Raw genomic sequence first — 16,514 nt, 5'->3', positions numbered from 1 at the left:
ATCTGAATAGAATTTCCCTTCCATCCCTAGTCTGGGTATCTGAAAAAGGCTGAATTTTGTACTTTTGTTAATTTAAAATTTGTTTCAAAAATCTGAGCGAGTAACATCTCAGTCTGTTTTTCTAGCATATATACACACAGAAACTCTAAATTTTCTTTGAGAATTCATCCCATCAACTTTCAAAATTGTTTAGCAAGGGAAGTGTGTGTTGTTTCCTTGGCACAAACAATTTCAGAAAATTTGTGAAAATTTACATATGAAATGTCCTGGGGGTGTGGGGAGGAGAAATGGTTTGGTAGGGAGGAGACTTTGGGAAGCTGCTTAGGAAAGAAATTAAAACACAATCCTTCCTTCCCCACAGTGGGTGATGACTTATTGGGAAGAAAACCACCATATATAAATGGCAATAGAAACAGAGATTACATAGAGAGGAATTTTCTTTTTATTTGAGACTAATAAATGATTCCAATAAAAACATAACAAAAATGTAAAAAATGCAGGAGCAGCTGACAGGTGCTGCCATGTAGCCCCCCCATCCAGATTTTTCAGGTCCTGCCCCTGGACAGCCAGAAGCTCTTCTATTGCTTCTGGGGTGGGGTAGGGGTGTCATATAAAAATCTTCCTTCCAGTCAGAGAAGCGTGTGGGGAAGTGGGGGTCATGCATCTTCCCCACAGGAGAGTGGATTCAGTCAGATCCCTCATTGGAAAACGTTGCCTTGAATTTGTCCTTCAGCTTCTGGAAATTCTCGGTGAACCAGTTTCTGTCAATAGGAAGACAACAGTGAAGGAACTCTGCCACCCTCAGCCAAGGCTGGTGCAAGACACGGCACTGCACAAGGCAGATAACGCCACCCTTGAGGACCCCTGTTGCTATGGGGTCCGTCCTCGGAACAAGTCATTCTGGGCAAGGTGGCCCCAGAGAGTGTCTGCACTACCATCGCTTTTCCAGTTCTAGCTGTAGAAAAGTGATGCAAACACTCTCCTTGGCCACTGGCACTTTCCCACGGTGGTTAGAAATTTGTTTCGACATTCTGGCAGTGGCGACTGGTGGCTTCATGTAAGTGGGACAGTGAAATCCACTCTGGCTTTTAGTCTGAACATTCAGGGACCTGTCCAAGGTGCTGAAGCTGAAGTGCCTTGGGCAGCAACTTGAAAGTTTGGACTAAAACCCAGAAAGGATTCCACCGTCTCATTGACATGGAGCCACCTGCCGCCACTACATTCTGAAAAAGAACTGGCTGTGCAGGCACTCTCCTGGGCCATCTCACCCAGAATGCCTCACTCTGAGGAAGGACCCCATCCCCCATAGCAAGGCCTAGAGATGGGGTTGGTGCTTTGGAGAGTCCCACAAGTGCCAAGATGGTGGTGGGCGGCGGGGTAGCAATGGTACCAGCCAGGAGGGTCAGTGGGCCAGCTGGCAAAGCTAGCAAGAGGGGTCATAAATTCCCTGCCCCTGCCATTTGAGGGAATCTGTATTTGCTCTCCCCCCTCTCTCTCTGCCCTGTGAGCTCACAGAGGGGGAAACACAACTGCAGGGCCAACTCTTCCACTTCATGCTCACCTGTATCCTTCCTATCATTTAGCAGGATAAATGCACCTGCCTCTTACCCCCACCCCACCAGAGCAAGCAGTAGCACCCCACATGGCTGAGCAGCCACCACTGGCCCTAGAGCAGCCTTTCCCAACCAGTGTGCCTCCAGATGTTGTTGGACCGCAACTCCCATCAGCCTCAGCCAGCATTGCCAATGGCTGAGGTTGATGGGAGTCGTGGTCCAACAACGTCTGGAGGCACACCGATTGGGAAAGGCTGCCCTAGAGTGTTATCTTCTCACCCGTCCCCTGGTTTGAATTTACCAACCAGTAGCAGAAGCCACCATTCTGATGTTCCAAAGATGCCCCCGAGCGGTGCTAAGTCAGGACACTGTGGGAACATTGAAATGACTGGCCGCTTTCTGGTGCCAAGGCCACTAGGTAGAGGGTCCCTCTGTCGGGGGGGCACCGTTTGGCTCTTTGCCATGATGCCCCCGTGCCTATGCCTCTTTCAGTGCGACACTGACCCTTCCCACTCAACAAGGCATGTTGTGCTGCTACAGATGTCCCTCGGTTCATGCGCGTCTCTTGCCCCTGGCTTAACAGCTGGAGAGGAGGCAGGCAGCATCCTGTTCAGGGGGTTCCAATTCCAGACCCCAGTTCTACATCTGAGGATTATAATGGCACAGGAAGATTTTGCAGCCCGCTGCATCCTGTTCTACTCAGTTTCCCCATCTCCTGGTGGCTGGAGGAACTGACAGAATTCCGCTTGAATACCAGTCAAGATTTGGCAAATATTAACTGCTTTGCTCTCGGCAGGTACTTGCCTACATGGTAGCCCCTTTAAACCCTGCCTGCCCCCAGTAATGGAGGTCATGATTCCTTCTGGCAGACCTAGGGTGGATTCAGCAGAACAACGTTTTAGAGGCCCTTCTCCAGGGTGCCGCTTTGCAGCCTGGGATAGAAAACACAGGAAATTGCCTTATACTGAATCAGACTACTGGGCCATCTAGCTCAGGACTGTCAACACTGGCTGGCAGCAGCTCTCCAGGATTTCATACATTCCCAGCCCTATCTAGACAATCCAGGGATTGAACCTGGAACCTTCTGCATTCAAAGCAGATGCTCTACTGCTGAGCTACAGCCCACAGGAGTTTTCAGTTTCCTCTGGGACCTTAATGGGAATCTGTTAAAAAAACATAACTCAGATTTATCAAGGAGAATGGATCGTTGATGTTGTTGTATTTGAAGCCAAACATTAACAGGGTCCTTCACTCCTCCTACCCAGGAGTCTAGCAGGGGGTTGCGCAGGAGCATTGCGCAGGGGGTTGGACTTGAAGGCCTTATAGGCCCCTTCCAACTCTACTATTCTATGATTCAATGATTCTAGGTCCAGCTCAAGATGTTTTTCTAGTTTAGGGGGCTCAGGTGTGTCTACTCCACACCTCTCAACATCTGCCATCGAAGGCTGCTGCCTCACTCTGAGCAAAGGTAAGGCCAGCCCTGTGTTTGAAGCCTGCAAAAAGTTAGCTAGACATTCACCTGGTCTTGGTGCTTAATTCACTGTGGTGGAGGTCACGGAAAGCCTCTTTGGTCTTCTCTCCAATGTTGTCAACAAAAGACTGGACTTCATGTTGGAACTCCTCGAACTTTTGAGATAAGGTAGGCTCCGTCATTGGAACTGGAACCTCAGCAGCGGCTTGGAGACAGCAAAGAAAACAGGGGCAGATACATTAAGGAATGGACCTCACAGCTTGAAAACACACATATCTGGTTTTGCAAGACATTCTTCCGCCCTGTTCTTCTTTCTGCCCCTATCTGATGCAGGTTTATCTTTCCTTTCCCTGTTTGGCCTTAAACATGTTCCTGTGTTACATCTGCATTGACATTTACCAGGTTTCCTCTCAACCACGGTTTGCAAAACAGCCCAAAGCTAACCTTGGTTAGCATCAACCACGGCTAGAATCAGTGCAGATGTCAGAGAAAGCAATGGGCTGGTTTTTTTTAAACATCCTTTCCACTGAGCCAAAGTCACTGCCACATCTGCAGCCCAGCCACTCATGGTGGCAGCAGCGGAATGGGATGGGAAGGCAGATTTGGCCTGATATCTGCACCAGCTTCAGGGTGGTAAAGCGACTGGGTCTGGATTGGGCCTGTTTCTTGCTGGCACCAGCTGTGAAAAAAGCTCAGGATCCAGCAGATTCTGGGTTGGCTCTGCCCTACACCCCAGAGATACTGCCGGTGGGGCTTCTGCCTGCCTGTTTGGTGGGGAGATGGGGGAAGTCTGCACTGATGGAAGGCCAACTAAGCCAGCAGAAGCAAGTAGAGGGACGCCTCTGGTCAACACAAACTAACACACACACACACATATCCCGGCATAAGGGGGGGGGTTGGATTGCAGCTTTAGGGCAGATCCACATCATACACGTAAAGCACATCCAATGCACATTTATATTTATTTATTTTATTTATTAATTATATTTCTATATCGCCCAATAGCCGTAGTTCTCTGGGCGGTGCACAACATAAAAACATCCAATATACAAGTAAAAACATATATCAACAACTTAAAAACAATATACCAAAAGTAGTAGAACATAATTAAACATATAAACAACTACAACACAAGCCTACAAATATTAAAAACGTATTAAATCAGTTAAAAGTATTAAGATGTTAAGGTGTTAAGTAATTAAGATTACTAAAATATTAAGAGCGTCAGTGCAAATGTAGGTGTTACGATGTTAAAAATGTTGTTAAAATGTTGTTAAAAAGCCTGGGAGAACAAAAAGTGTTTTACCTGGCGCCGGAAGGACAGCAATGTTGGCGCCAGGTGTACCTCATCAGGGAGAGAGTTCCATAGTTCGGATATCACATGACTTTCTCCAAAGAATCCTGGGAACGTCACAGAGCTACAAATTCCCAGCAACCTTAACAAACTACAGTTCCCATGATCCTTTGGGGGAAAGGTCATGTGATTTAAATGTGCATTGGATGCCCTTTAAATGTATGATGTGGATCTGCTGTTAGGTCACATTCACACCATACATTTATTCCACTATTATCCCACTTTAAACAGGCATGGCTTCCCTCAAAGAATCCTGGCAAGTGTAGTTTGTGAAGGGCGCTGACAGCTGTTAGGAAACCCCTATTCCCCGCACAGAGCTACAATTGCCAGAGTGTTTTACATTTAGTCCTCTTTCCAGAGAACTCTGGGAACTAGAACTCTATGAGGGGAATAGGGGTCCCTTAACAACTCTCAGCACCCTTCACAAAACTATACTTCCCAGGATTCTTTGGGGAAAGCCTGTTTAAAGTGGAATAATAGTGGAATGTATGGTGTGAATGTGACCTTAGTGTATTTATTCAGGAATGAACACGGTTCCTCTCATAAAGCAAATGCCACACAGTTCCAAAATGCACTTTCAATGGGGAATGTTTTCCTTTCTATCTGCCAGCTCTAAGCTGCCTCCTGCTCTCCAGCTCACTCCCAGCCCTGCCACCCCATTTGTTTTAAAGCCTCCGTTGCTTCCAAGTCTCAAACCTACTCAGTGCCGGTAGCAGCTTCTGTCTACAGACTTGGCCGCCCACAGCTGTAAGCCTGGCAACGATGGGAAAAGTGATGTTCCTTGACCAGAAAAAAAGGGAGGGGAGCACTGGTGGTTTCATACGGCAAAAACAAGTGTAACATAACAGCCGTGGCAGGATCTACACGGACGTGTTGAACTGGGAGGGGCCCTCAGAGGCAGGGGCTTCTTGTGGGCCCTGGGAGAGGGGCGGGCCAAGGAGCAGCAGGAAGGTGTGGCAGCAAGTTGCAAGAAGGATCTGCTGCAAACCTGCATAACCAGAGCTACCAAATCAGCCAGGGGGAAAATAATAAATGCTACTGTGGTCTGTGGGATTTGTGATGGTACTGCATAATGAAATTATTCCAGCTCTAACCTGTCACGACAGACAACGCTACGAAGATCACTGCAGCAGACAATGAGATCTGCATGATCTTTGGGGGTCCCAGAGTTCCTGGTGGAGAAAAGAAGAGAGAAAAATGAGAGCATAGACAGGGTTGACCATTAATAACAATGATGATGATTGTGGTGTTGAAATGCCCATCTGCTGGCTGACTTACTGTGGCTGAGATTGCTTTGACAAAATCTGTTTACTGAGCATCCTGATTTGTTTGCACAAAATTCATGGGGAGGTTAAATGGCTGCCTATTGAACATTCATTCTGATTTGTTTGCAGGGAGGTTATACGATGTTGCATCTAGCCAGGGCAATCCCACACTTTCCAATGCGTTTTTCTGTCACTTTGAAAGGTTGCTACACAGAGGAGGGCCAGGATCTCTTCGCAATCGTCCCAGAGTGCAGGACACGGAATAATGGGCTCAAGTTATAGGAAGCCAGATTTTGGCTGAACATCAGGAGAAAAATCCTAACTGTTAGAGCAGTATGTTAATGGAACCCATGACCTAGGGAGGTGGTGGGCTCTCCAAGCCTTGAGGCATTCAAAAGGCAGCTGGACAGCCACCTGTCGGGTATGCTTTAAGTTGGATTCCTGCACTGAGCAGGGGGTTGGACGGGATGGCCTTATAGGCCCCTTCCAGCTCTATGATTCCTTAATGCAAAAAGTCCACTTTTTTGAGGGGGGAAGAGGGGTTTGTTGCACAAGAGTGACAAATCAGCTTTAATTGAGCAAGCTAAATTTGCCAGTGGGTGACTGAATCCTACCCCAAAATAGCAACAGCCTGGAAGAGCTCTATGTCCAGTCTTCTTCACCCAAAGCAGAGATGGGGAATCTCAGGCCAGGAGCCAAATGCAGCCCCCAAGCTCTCTTGTCTGGCTCTTGGGACTCTTCTCAGGCCACACCCCTTCTGAAGCCACACCCCTCTCCCCAGGCCATGCCCCTCACTGACCCTGCAGCACACCCTCCTCAAGTGCTTTTGTCTGGCTGGAAAGTGTCCTTGAACTGTGATGATGCCACTTGCTTCCTCAGTGGAGCGATGTGCATGTGTGTGTAAACCTCTGACTTTTCTGTGGTTGAAACGTAGCCCAACGCAGAAAGGTAAATTTCACATTCATTGCTCCGCCCACTTTTCCCTCTGGCCCCGCCCACCATTAGAATGTGGTCCCAAGAAAGTTGCCCACAAGGGAATGCAGCTCTTGGGCTGAAAAAGATTCCTCTCTGCTGATCCAAAAAGAAATATAAACCCAGGTCACTCCGACCCTCACTGCTCAGGGTCGTATACAGAGATCATCCTTAGCATTTTAATAGCAGTTTCGAGCATTCAGAGCACAAGATTTGAATTGTTGACTCCCTGGTTTCATAATGCAGTATCTTAGCCACTTTGCCATACCAGTCTCTGGGGAGGAAGTGGACCCCAACCTGCTGGAGGGTAACCGACAGCTTGTACCTATAGGCAGCAGTGCCCCTACATTCCCTCTCCAACTGCTAGTTGCAAAGAGAGTTGCCAACTGACCAGGAAAATGCCTGCTTTGCTCTTCTATCTTTAACAGCAGTTTGATGCTCAGAAATCAGCAAGTTAATTTTTTCATGGTTTGGAGAGACTCATTATTACCTGGCAAAAGCAGATCAAGCTGTTGCTGCTAAACTCACAGGAGCAGAGACTGATAAAAGAGAGAGAGTTGACAAGCCTAGCCACAAACAGCTTGGCAATCTTTGTTGTAGATTCATAGGGTTCATCACACATCACCAAATTCTCAACAAGTCTGGAAACTGCTTCTTTTTCTTGTCCTCCTTAATCTCCCTCCCAGTTCTGCCTCCAAATCCCCGAGACATGGAATGTTCTGCCTCATCTCTTGAAGGCTGGTGACAGACAGTTGCTATAAGTTTGCTGACAAGGCACCTGTGCCTATCACAGCTTGCTAACTGACAGCTATTGCAAAAAGCAGGAGCCTGTGCGATCGTATTAGCTTGAGATGTGAGCCATCTGAAGAAGGGGGAGTTTTCCAGCCAGATCAAGTGAGTCACTTGTGGCTGCCTGCTTTTGAGTTGGAAATATCCCTGTGCTTTTAAGGAGGATTTACAGGGTGGGTGTGCCCAAACGTCACCTGCTTTGTGCAGCTATTATTTATTTATTACATTTCTACCCCACCTTTCTTTTCATGGTAGAAACCCAAGGTGGCTTACATATGATTCCCAGGCGGTCTCTCATCCTGGCACTGACCAGACCTGACCCTGCTTAGCTTCAGCAGGGAGCTGGCCACATGTGCCTTCAGACCATAGCCTGGGACCATTATTAAAGCCAGAAGAACCTTGGAAACTTCCTTCAACCAGGTCAGACCATTGGTTCATCTAGCTCAGTATTATCTACTCAGATTGGCAGCAGCTCTCCCGGGTTTCAGGCTGGAGACATTTCCAGCCTTGCCTGAAGATGCCAGGGGTTGAAGCTGGGATCTTCTGCATGCCAACCAGGTGCTCTGCCACAGCTAGGAAAAATAAGGTAGTGACCCTCTATTAGTGCCAAAGGATAAATCTATACCTTGGGAAATGGAGACAAAAAGCTGTCTGAGGCTAGTACTTCCCAACTCCCCTCCTCACTAAACCTCACCGACCTCACTCTCCCTGCAGCCATCATCTCACCTGTTTGCTCCCACTCCACACCACATCTGCTGCATTTTGCTCTGTCTCATATTCTTAGAGTCGCATCCTTTTTTTAAAAAAAACCCAACCTAGATTCAGCAGCAAGGTCACCAGTAAATAACAAAAAAGTGCCCCCTCTACTAACATTCACTCTTCCTTTAAGACGCCGGTGCCATGCACTCTGCATGTACTCAAGCCATTTCCATCTTTCACTTACTTGCAGCTGGGACTAGTGGAGACAATAATCCAAGATGCAATCAGAGTTCCCACCCAGCAGCTGCTGCTGCTCCCTATAAACCTGCCATCCTGCTTCCGTCATCCGCCCCTCTAGGAGAAGCAACCTGAGCTTGCAGCCTTTTTCCTCCTCCTCCCCCCTCTCCTCAATTAGGAGGTTGCTGCATCCCCTCCAGGAAATGAAACTGCAGCCAGAGATGCTGTGAGGCAAGAAGAAAGACTCTGTGTGTGTGTGCGCGAGCACAATCCTATTTCCTCGCACTTTAAGACCACACTGGGGTGTGAGGGAGAAAAATAATGCAATCCAGTTTCTTTGCACTTTAGGGATGGCTGAGAAAGTTGGCAAAAAGTATGACCTATAGAAAAAGGCCAGATCTCTCTCCCCCCCCCCCGAGGCTTTCTGGATAGGGCAGTTTCACATCAAAAGATCCTTTCGCAATGTGAATTGATAATTAGATCTGAAGTGTCCTGGATGTAGAACGAAGAAATAATGGCCTCCCAACCATATCTTCCCAGGTTTTAACTTCACACGTGGGAGCATTCACCATAGCTGGTTCTCAAAATGTTGAGAATGGCTGTCTGAAGATCTTAGATTCAGAGTTTATTATTTTGAATTTGTATTTTGAAGGTCTTTGTATATCTGTCTTTGGCATGGATTCCAGCTTTGGGCAAGGCTGTGCATATGGATCACGGAAGGCACCTCGAAGATAGGGATGTTGGAGAATTCTCACAAAAACAGCAGCAAGAATTGAAATTGCTGATGTTTGCTTATCCATCCCATGTCAGGAATGGAAATTGATCAGGTGGACACAATGGGTATTCGCCGTTGTTACTTTTGGTCTGCAAACAATAGGTGACTGATTGTTTTTCCCCAATTTGCATTGTGTTTCCTTTGCATTGAAATGAATGGGGTGGAACAATGAAATGACAACATGTAATTTACATAATTTCACCATAATGGACAAAAGTGGAGGACCTTCTGCTTGCTTGCCACAGAGCCACATTATCTCCTTGTTAAGGAACAAGTCTTGTCATTCACGTTCAATCCCTGGTATCTTCAGTTTTAAAAAGTGATGGAAAAGACCTTAGAGATGGGCTAAATGGAGAAACGTTCTGACTCGTGATAAAGTCAAATTCGGTATAAAGCAGCTTCCTGATCCTCAGAGGGAATTCTTGAACTGACTGATTATACAGCCATGAGAGTGGCTGTATACAATAGCCAGCATGGATTTTTCACATTCCGCAATGTTAAATGGAAAATACCCCAATGCTGTTCTGCTGCAGCTCATTTCAAAACAAAACCTTATAGTCCAGAACTTGGAAATGTTTGCTTAACCACCCTCTAAGTTTTCATGGCGATACACAAAATAGTCAGAGAGAATCAAGAGTTCAAAGTGTAAAACGAGAGAGAAAAAATCCAGACTCCTATGGGACTTTTTTCTGTTAGTAGTCTCAGAATTTGTTGAAATTAATAATTAGCCATGTTCACAGAGTACCTGTAATCCTATAACTGACCTTGCCCCATACTCTGACCTTAATCTTCTGCAGTTTAAAAGTTTAAAAAATGGCTGATTTTTAAATAATTTAAGAAATTAAACATTAGAATCTATAATAGCGCAGGGCATGCTCAATAAGTCAGTGTTCTAAAAGCCAGACTCACAGCTGTTTGGCTTGGCTAATCAGGGGGCCACACCCACGTCAGACATTTATTCCACTTCAAACAGTCATGGCTTCCCCCAAAGATTCCTGGGAGGTATAGTTTGTGGTGGGTGCTGAGAGTTGTTAGGAGACCCCTATTTCCCTGACAGAGCTCCAGTGGCCAGAGTGGTTTAACAGTCAGCCCCTCTTCTGGGGACTGTATTTCTGTGAAGGGAATAGTTGTCTCCTAGCAACTCCCAGCAGCCTTCACAAACTACACTTCCCCGGATTCTTTGGGGGACACCATGACTGTTCAAAATGGAATAAAGGTCTAGTGTGGATGTGGCCAGGCACAGCTTTAGTTTAAATTTGGGTGGGAGGTTACAAGAGCCTGCTGCAGAATAAAAAGGTGGGGGAAATGCTGAAAAACAACGATTCTGTTCACAATGTTTTCCTTTTGGAAAAGGAAAGGGGCTTTCCCTCTACCTACCTAGTACCTCCCCACACAATCTCCTCCCTCCCTCTACCCTCCCTCCCTCCCTCTACCCTTTTTCCTCTCCTCCTTTCCCTGAGCTTAAGATGGAAGGATTCAAAGCATCAGCAGTTCAATAGATCTTTCTTTTCCATCAGGCTTACAGGAAGCACCCTAAAACCATGGTGCAGGAAGCCAGCCTCTCTGCCTACCTCCAGCTCCCAGCCTTTCCTCCGACCCCACTCAAAACACAAGCCTCTCCTTGGCCTCGGGAAGGGGGGGGGCTCTCCTGAAGAGTTTCAATAATAATAGGATCTCCCTGGCTCATTCATCAGTTAATGGGCACTTCATAGGCCCATTAACCCACCTGGCTACTCTATTAGACTAACAAAGGGGAATCTGGCCAACAGAGCAGATTTCTCACCTCCAGGTGCAGGATTCCAGATCAGAGGCTGGAAGGGGACTCATAGAAATCATCCATCTCAACCCCAAATCAGAGCTTGGAAGTAACCAGTTACAAGTATCAAATTACTTGTAATTCATTACTTTTTTGAGCAACGAGTGGGTAATTCCTTTACATTTTGATTGTAATAGAAGTAGGAGTACTTTTACTATTTTGTGGAGTAATTGTAACGTTTCCAGAATTACTTTTGGGCATTACTTGGGGGGGGAGCAGGGGAAGTCTTCTGCTCCTCTGATATGTGGATGAAAATCATGTGCCTCAAACTGGGCTTCTGTGCAGTGTCACTCTTTCATCATGCTCTGTGGATGGGCAGGAGGCGACGAAGGAGGAGGCGGAGAGTGAGACAGGGTGGAGTGGAGAAAACAATTTATATACTTTTATGTTTGATGTTTATATGCCTTTATTTTGTACGTCGCTCAGAGTGGCTGGGTTTCTAGCAAGATGGGTGACTAATAAATCGAATAAAATAAATAAATAAATAAACGGATAGTGGTGGTGAAGAATGGAGTGGAGGGAAAAAGGATCCGGAGGTCAAGAACATGGATAAAGGTGAAGGAGGCAGCAGCAGAATGGAGATAAAGAACTGTGGAGATGAAAGATGACAACGCATGTGTGTGTGTGTGTGTGTGTGTGTGTGTGTGTGTGTGTGTGTGTGTGAATACTGTGTTTGCACTTGGCACACAAACTGGCCTCCAGCACCCTCTCTGGCTACTGTGCTGCATTTGCAGTATTTTAACTTTTTTGCATCTCAGAGGAAAATGTTTGCTTGAGTGAGTGTCCCTTAGTCGGTGGCAGGGCAGGGTCTGGGAGGTGGTTAAGTGAGAGAGATTATGCTTGTTGGCTGAGTGGGTGGGTGGCACTTGGTTTGGCTTGCGAAGATCTGAGTAGTGGCCTCAGCCTCCCTCCCCACCACCCTTACCAGCAGAGAGACCACCATTGCTATCTTATGAATAAAAATAATTATTCTACTACCTCTGTATGTGTTTGTTTATTTTTAATGTTGTTTTAGGCTACTTAGATGTGCAGCAGCCAAGGCCAGCACATTGTAGGTGTTTTTTAAAGCAACTGAAATGTAATTGTAGTGATTACTTTGGAGGAAAAGTAATCAGTTACTTTCAGAGCAATTTTAACTGTAACGGTAATTACTACTTTTTTGGGCCATGTAACTGTAACTGTCTATTACTTTTTAAAAGTAATCTTCCAAGCTCTGCCCCAAACTCATAACAATGCCTATAGCCAACAGATATTTCTATCAAACTTTAAAGAACAGGGAAATTGGGCAGCTATAGTGAATGCACCACAGGAGCAGGAGACCTGACCTCCTCTCTGAGATATTGTACTGCCGTACACATTTGTAAAAATGCAAACACAATTTGGGTTGGTCTTTCATAGTCCAATCCACTTTCTGTGCAGCTTGGAAGAATTTGGTAATGTGCCTCTGATCATATGGTAAGTGGTGGCAACACCTGTAATCAGCCCAAAGACATGTCAGAAACAAGACATGTGCTGTGCTGATCTTGTTTTAGCAGGGAGGAAGCAACAATATTAAGACAGTTGATATAGTTCAGATAGTCCCTTTAAATATGTTTCATTTACTTTGTAATTTTAGTGAAGTTTCCTATAGTAAATCCTTTTCTTTTGCTTCTGTTTCTGTGAATATGTGAAGCACAGCAACACTTTGCATAATTTACATTTTAAAAACTCCAAAAACAATTGTGGAATAATGGCACTGACTATTCTGAAGAATAGTCTCCAATGGATATGAGGAGTGTCTCAGTTTGCACAAGATAAAACAGTGGGTGAAATATATTCTAGCAAATTTCTAGGTGTGCTCTATGTTTTTAATTGACCATGCCCACCCTTCCTCAGGTGGAGTGGTTTAAGCATAGCAGGGTGAAAACATGCATCTTGGGCAGACCAAGTTTTGTGTTTTTTGCAACAGCTAGATTCATTGTTTAAGTAGCAACATATTGTAATCAGTCTGATTTTACATCAGACTACAGTTTCAGATTCAACTGTTAATGCACCCAATATAGAAATAGAACATAACCTCCAGTTTGTACACAAAAGGCTATCTTCAGCATCATATGACACTGACCAATAAAAAGCCTTTGAAATTAATAAAAATAAATTTGACCCAGATTTCTAGGATGAATAATGAGAGAAATATAATTAGGTAAGATGCTCTGTAGAAACAGTAGTAACCCAGGAAAGAAGCAAAGTAAGAAGAACACCAACAAATATACAAAAAATGTAATTCTGCATCTTTGGAGCTGGCAGGTGTTGCCACCACTCACCATATGCTCAGACGTACATGTTACCAAATTCTTCCAAACTACACAGGAAGTGGATTGGACTGTGAAAGACCAACCCAAATTGTGTTTACATTTTGACACATTTGTAGGGCAGAACAATATCTCAGAGAGGAGGTCAAGTCTCCTGATCCCCTGGTGCATTCACTATAGCTGCCTAATTTCCCTGCTTTTTATAGTTTGATGGAAATATCTGTTGGCTATAGGGACGTTCTTCAAACGCAAGGGTTGTTTTGGGTTTTTTTTGCCTTTTAGTGAATATATATATATCTATAAGGCTCTTTTAAGATACCAGATGCTCCCTCCCAGAAGGAATAGTTGGATAATATTTTTGGATGCCCGAGAAACAAATTAATGATTTCTACTGTGATGTATTAGGCGCTCAGGGGTGGCTGATGCCCATTGGGACTGGTGGGGTGGAAGACCCTCCCTGCTGAGTTCTACAAAGGCAACACTGAGACTAAGGAGGAAGAAGCTGGCTGGATTGGTTGTTAAGCAAGAAGGCAGGCAGGTGGGGCCTGGCCGACTGCAGAGTGAAGTTGATGAGCAGCACCCCATTCCCCCAAATGGACCAGCTTCTCCTGAGCTGCTCTAGTACTCTAAATCAGGGGTGGAGAACCTGTGGCTCTTCAGATGTTGTGGAGTCCAGCAACATATGGATGGCCACAGGTTGCCCATCCTTGTTCTAACTGATGTGTGGGGTGGGGACAGGATGGAAAGTTTTCCTTCAAATTCTCCAGTTTGTAAACGGTGCCGGTTTTTGTTTGCTTGCTTTAAATGAAAATAAATGGTTCACTTGAGCAAGTGCTACCAAGGACGCGCTTAGTGCCTAGAACTTGTTTTGAAGGACGCAGCCCCTGGAATCTGAGAAGCAACAATGCGAAAGAGTGGCTAAGAGCACATGCTGTTCACCTTTAAGTAATCCCAACCATCCCTCACACACGGAGTATCTAGGGAGGGACAAAAGCAGCTCTGCGGTAGGGCATGTGCTTTGCATGCTAAGCTGTCCTCCCCAGGCAGGCTGCTGCTGCTGCCTTGCTGCTTGCCAAGGTGGGCAGTGTTGCGTGGTGTGAGCGGCATGCAGTTCACAGGGTGGAAGTGTTCACACTACAGTTGGTGGTGCCACCTATCTGTGGTGCTGCGAACTGCAGTGCGATGCTCACATTTTTATTTAGATAGATTAGGCAACATTGCATACAAGATGTGTATATTAGGAGAAATTTGCATGACAATGCTGATGAATTTACATGACTTTTTAAAAAAAAAACAAGCATAAAATGAGGTAGAAATGTGGAGAACTGAATTTAAGACTGGAAAAAGGAGGGCAGAAATGAGAGAGACTAAAATTGACAGATTTGTCCATTCCGTCACAGCCATCATCCTAGTCCTCATGTGGCATGATGGGGCCCAACCAGTTTGTAGGCAGCACAGTATGTCACAGACTGACACCCCCTCAGCCTGTTGGGCAATCCCAGGGTGTTTTTTCTTTAAGCTTTCATCTCTCACTTCCTTTCACTCCCTGCTTTCTGAGCTTCCATCTCCCCCCACACCCCGCAAAAGATATGGGGCTTACACAGGCAACTCTACAAGGCTTGGCGTGTCAATGGTGGAAGGCACCGACGTGCACATCCCTAGAAGTATCTCATTATTTTGAAGCAGGCCCTTCGTTTTAAAGACTGTGCCTTCTTTCGACAGCATCACACGGAGCTCTGTGGAACATAATGGAAGCCCTTTTGTTTCTGACCCATACAGCTCTGCGGAACAAACAGTCCAGTTCTACAATGTCCCTTTTCTCCCCAGATTTTGACCTGGCAGCCCCACTCATCCGGCCTGATGGGGAAGGAGGAGCCTGGGGAGGAGGGTTATTTGCGTTCACTGCAAAATGTTTGTTTGGAAATCTGAGCTTCCTTCATTTCCCTGTTCCAGTAACAAACGCTGAACTATAGTAACCCCCTCCTTGAATCTTTTAGGATTTATTTATCTCTAGGTCCACATTTTTAGATAAACAGCCACAGTTAAGAAATCCTTTGTTTTCCTTGAGGAAACTCAACTCTCTCCCACCCGAGGCCAATTGGGGTGGCGGGTGGGAGAGCGGGGAGGGGGGCATTTGGCCCTGGGTCTCAGATTTAAACACTTCTTAATTTGTTGGCATCTGATAAGTTTCGCAACTTGTTTTTCAGCTCAGAGCTGCAAATTTAAGCAAATAAAATGTGATTTGGTAAAAGACATCATTTTTTCTTAACTGAGAATAGATTTTGTCATATTGAAGACTGAAACATATTCATCAATATTAATAAAAATATATCTGTTCTGATGGCACAGGAGTAGATCATGATGACCGTGTCCTCTCAGACCAGCTGATTCTATAAACAAACCAGTCATTCTTCTTTTGAGGGGGGGTGCCTTATTTTGTTTTTGCGTGTCAGTTTTAAATTTTCTTATGACTAGAGGCTAGGATTGGGGGAGAAATTCGATTCAGTTTGCATTTAAAGCTGAATTTATCAATTTTGCACTTTCCAAAACAACTAGAACTGAAATACATCCATCCTTCAAAATTTGCATTTATCCAAATTTTGCGATGCAGTTCAACTAAGCAATTTTTTTCTCAACTAAGGAGTGTTTGAAAAAATGCATATATTGTGGGAAAGTGTGCATAAAGATGAATATATTAGTGAAAATAGCATAAAATTGATCATATTAGGAGAAATTGGTGGCAAACGTGTACATTAGTCAAAACTACATATAAAAATGTGTTTCATGTTGGAGAATTTTCATGAGGATTTTTTAAAAATTAAATTGCTGCAGAAATGTGAAGAACCAAATTTAAGACTGGAAAAATTAGAAAGCGAAATGAACAGATCAGGGGTCTCTAGATGTGACCAGGGTGTCTCTGGACCTCTGAGAGGACCTGCTCCTACCCTTTTACTATGGAAGTCTTTCTTTCTTTCTTTCTTTCTTTCTTTCTTTCTTTCTTTCTTTCATGTAAGGCTGCATATACATTTTCACCCCTCTCAAAGAACCTGGGAATGGTAGTGTGTAATTCTATGAAGGGTGAACTATGGTTCCCAGGATTCTCGTGTGTGTGAGGGGAAGAAATGTGCTTTAAATGTATGGTATGCAACTTCAGGCTGCAATCTTGTGTACACTATCCTATTGAGAATATGAGCCTATGCACAAATTACATGGCTTCTTCTTGTTCATATACATAGTGCTAAACCATGGATTAAGCATTACATGTGAATGCAGCCATCCAGAAGCCAGTTGT

At 45.1% G+C, this 16,514-nt stretch overlaps 1 protein-coding gene across 3 annotated transcripts; it reads right to left on the bottom strand.

Moving 5' to 3' along the window:
* Window positions 1-424: 424 nt before the first annotated feature.
* On the bottom strand, window positions 425-8,452 carry APOC1 (apolipoprotein C1). Of its 3 annotated transcripts, none has more exons than XM_061597600.1 (4): window positions 8,348-8,452; window positions 5,473-5,550; window positions 3,073-3,229; window positions 425-761 (listed from the first exon to the last, which is right to left on the bottom strand). In XM_061597600.1, exons 2-4 carry the CDS (start codon window positions 5,525-5,527, stop codon window positions 686-688), a joined length of 288 nt encoding a protein of 95 aa, XP_061453584.1. In that variant the 5' UTR covers window positions 5,528-5,550; window positions 8,348-8,452; the 3' UTR covers window positions 425-685. The 3 variants fall into 3 exon arrangements, with proteins under 3 accessions (XP_061453584.1, XP_061453587.1, XP_061453586.1); XM_061597603.1 differs by lacking the exon at window positions 8,348-8,452 and adding an exon at window positions 8,131-8,232; XM_061597602.1 differs by lacking the exon at window positions 8,348-8,452 and adding an exon at window positions 7,106-7,373.
* Between the last annotated feature and the right edge of the window lie 8,062 nt (window positions 8,453-16,514).

The sequence above is a fragment of the Rhineura floridana genome, chromosome 15, assembly GCF_030035675.1.
Source record: "Rhineura floridana isolate rRhiFlo1 chromosome 15, rRhiFlo1.hap2, whole genome shotgun sequence".
Taxonomy (NCBI): Eukaryota; Metazoa; Chordata; class Lepidosauria; order Squamata; family Rhineuridae; genus Rhineura; species Rhineura floridana.
Note: the sequence above shows the minus strand (reverse complement) of the source record. Positions and strands in the feature narration are given on the sequence as shown.

Excerpts from the sequence above, each read along its gene's own strand:
- APOC1 (XM_061597600.1), bottom strand. The coding sequence starts at position 5,527 with ATGCAGATCTCATTGTCTGCTGCAGTGATCTTCGTAGCGTTGTCTGTC. Across the intron at positions 3,230-5,472 it reads AGCGTTGTCTGTCGTGACAG|CCGCTGCTGAGGTTCCAGTT; the intron begins GTTAGAGCTGGA and ends GCTGTCTCCAAG. Across the intron at positions 762-3,072 it reads GAATTAAGCACCAAGACCAG|AAACTGGTTCACCGAGAATT; the intron begins GTGAATGTCTAG and ends TCCTATTGACAG.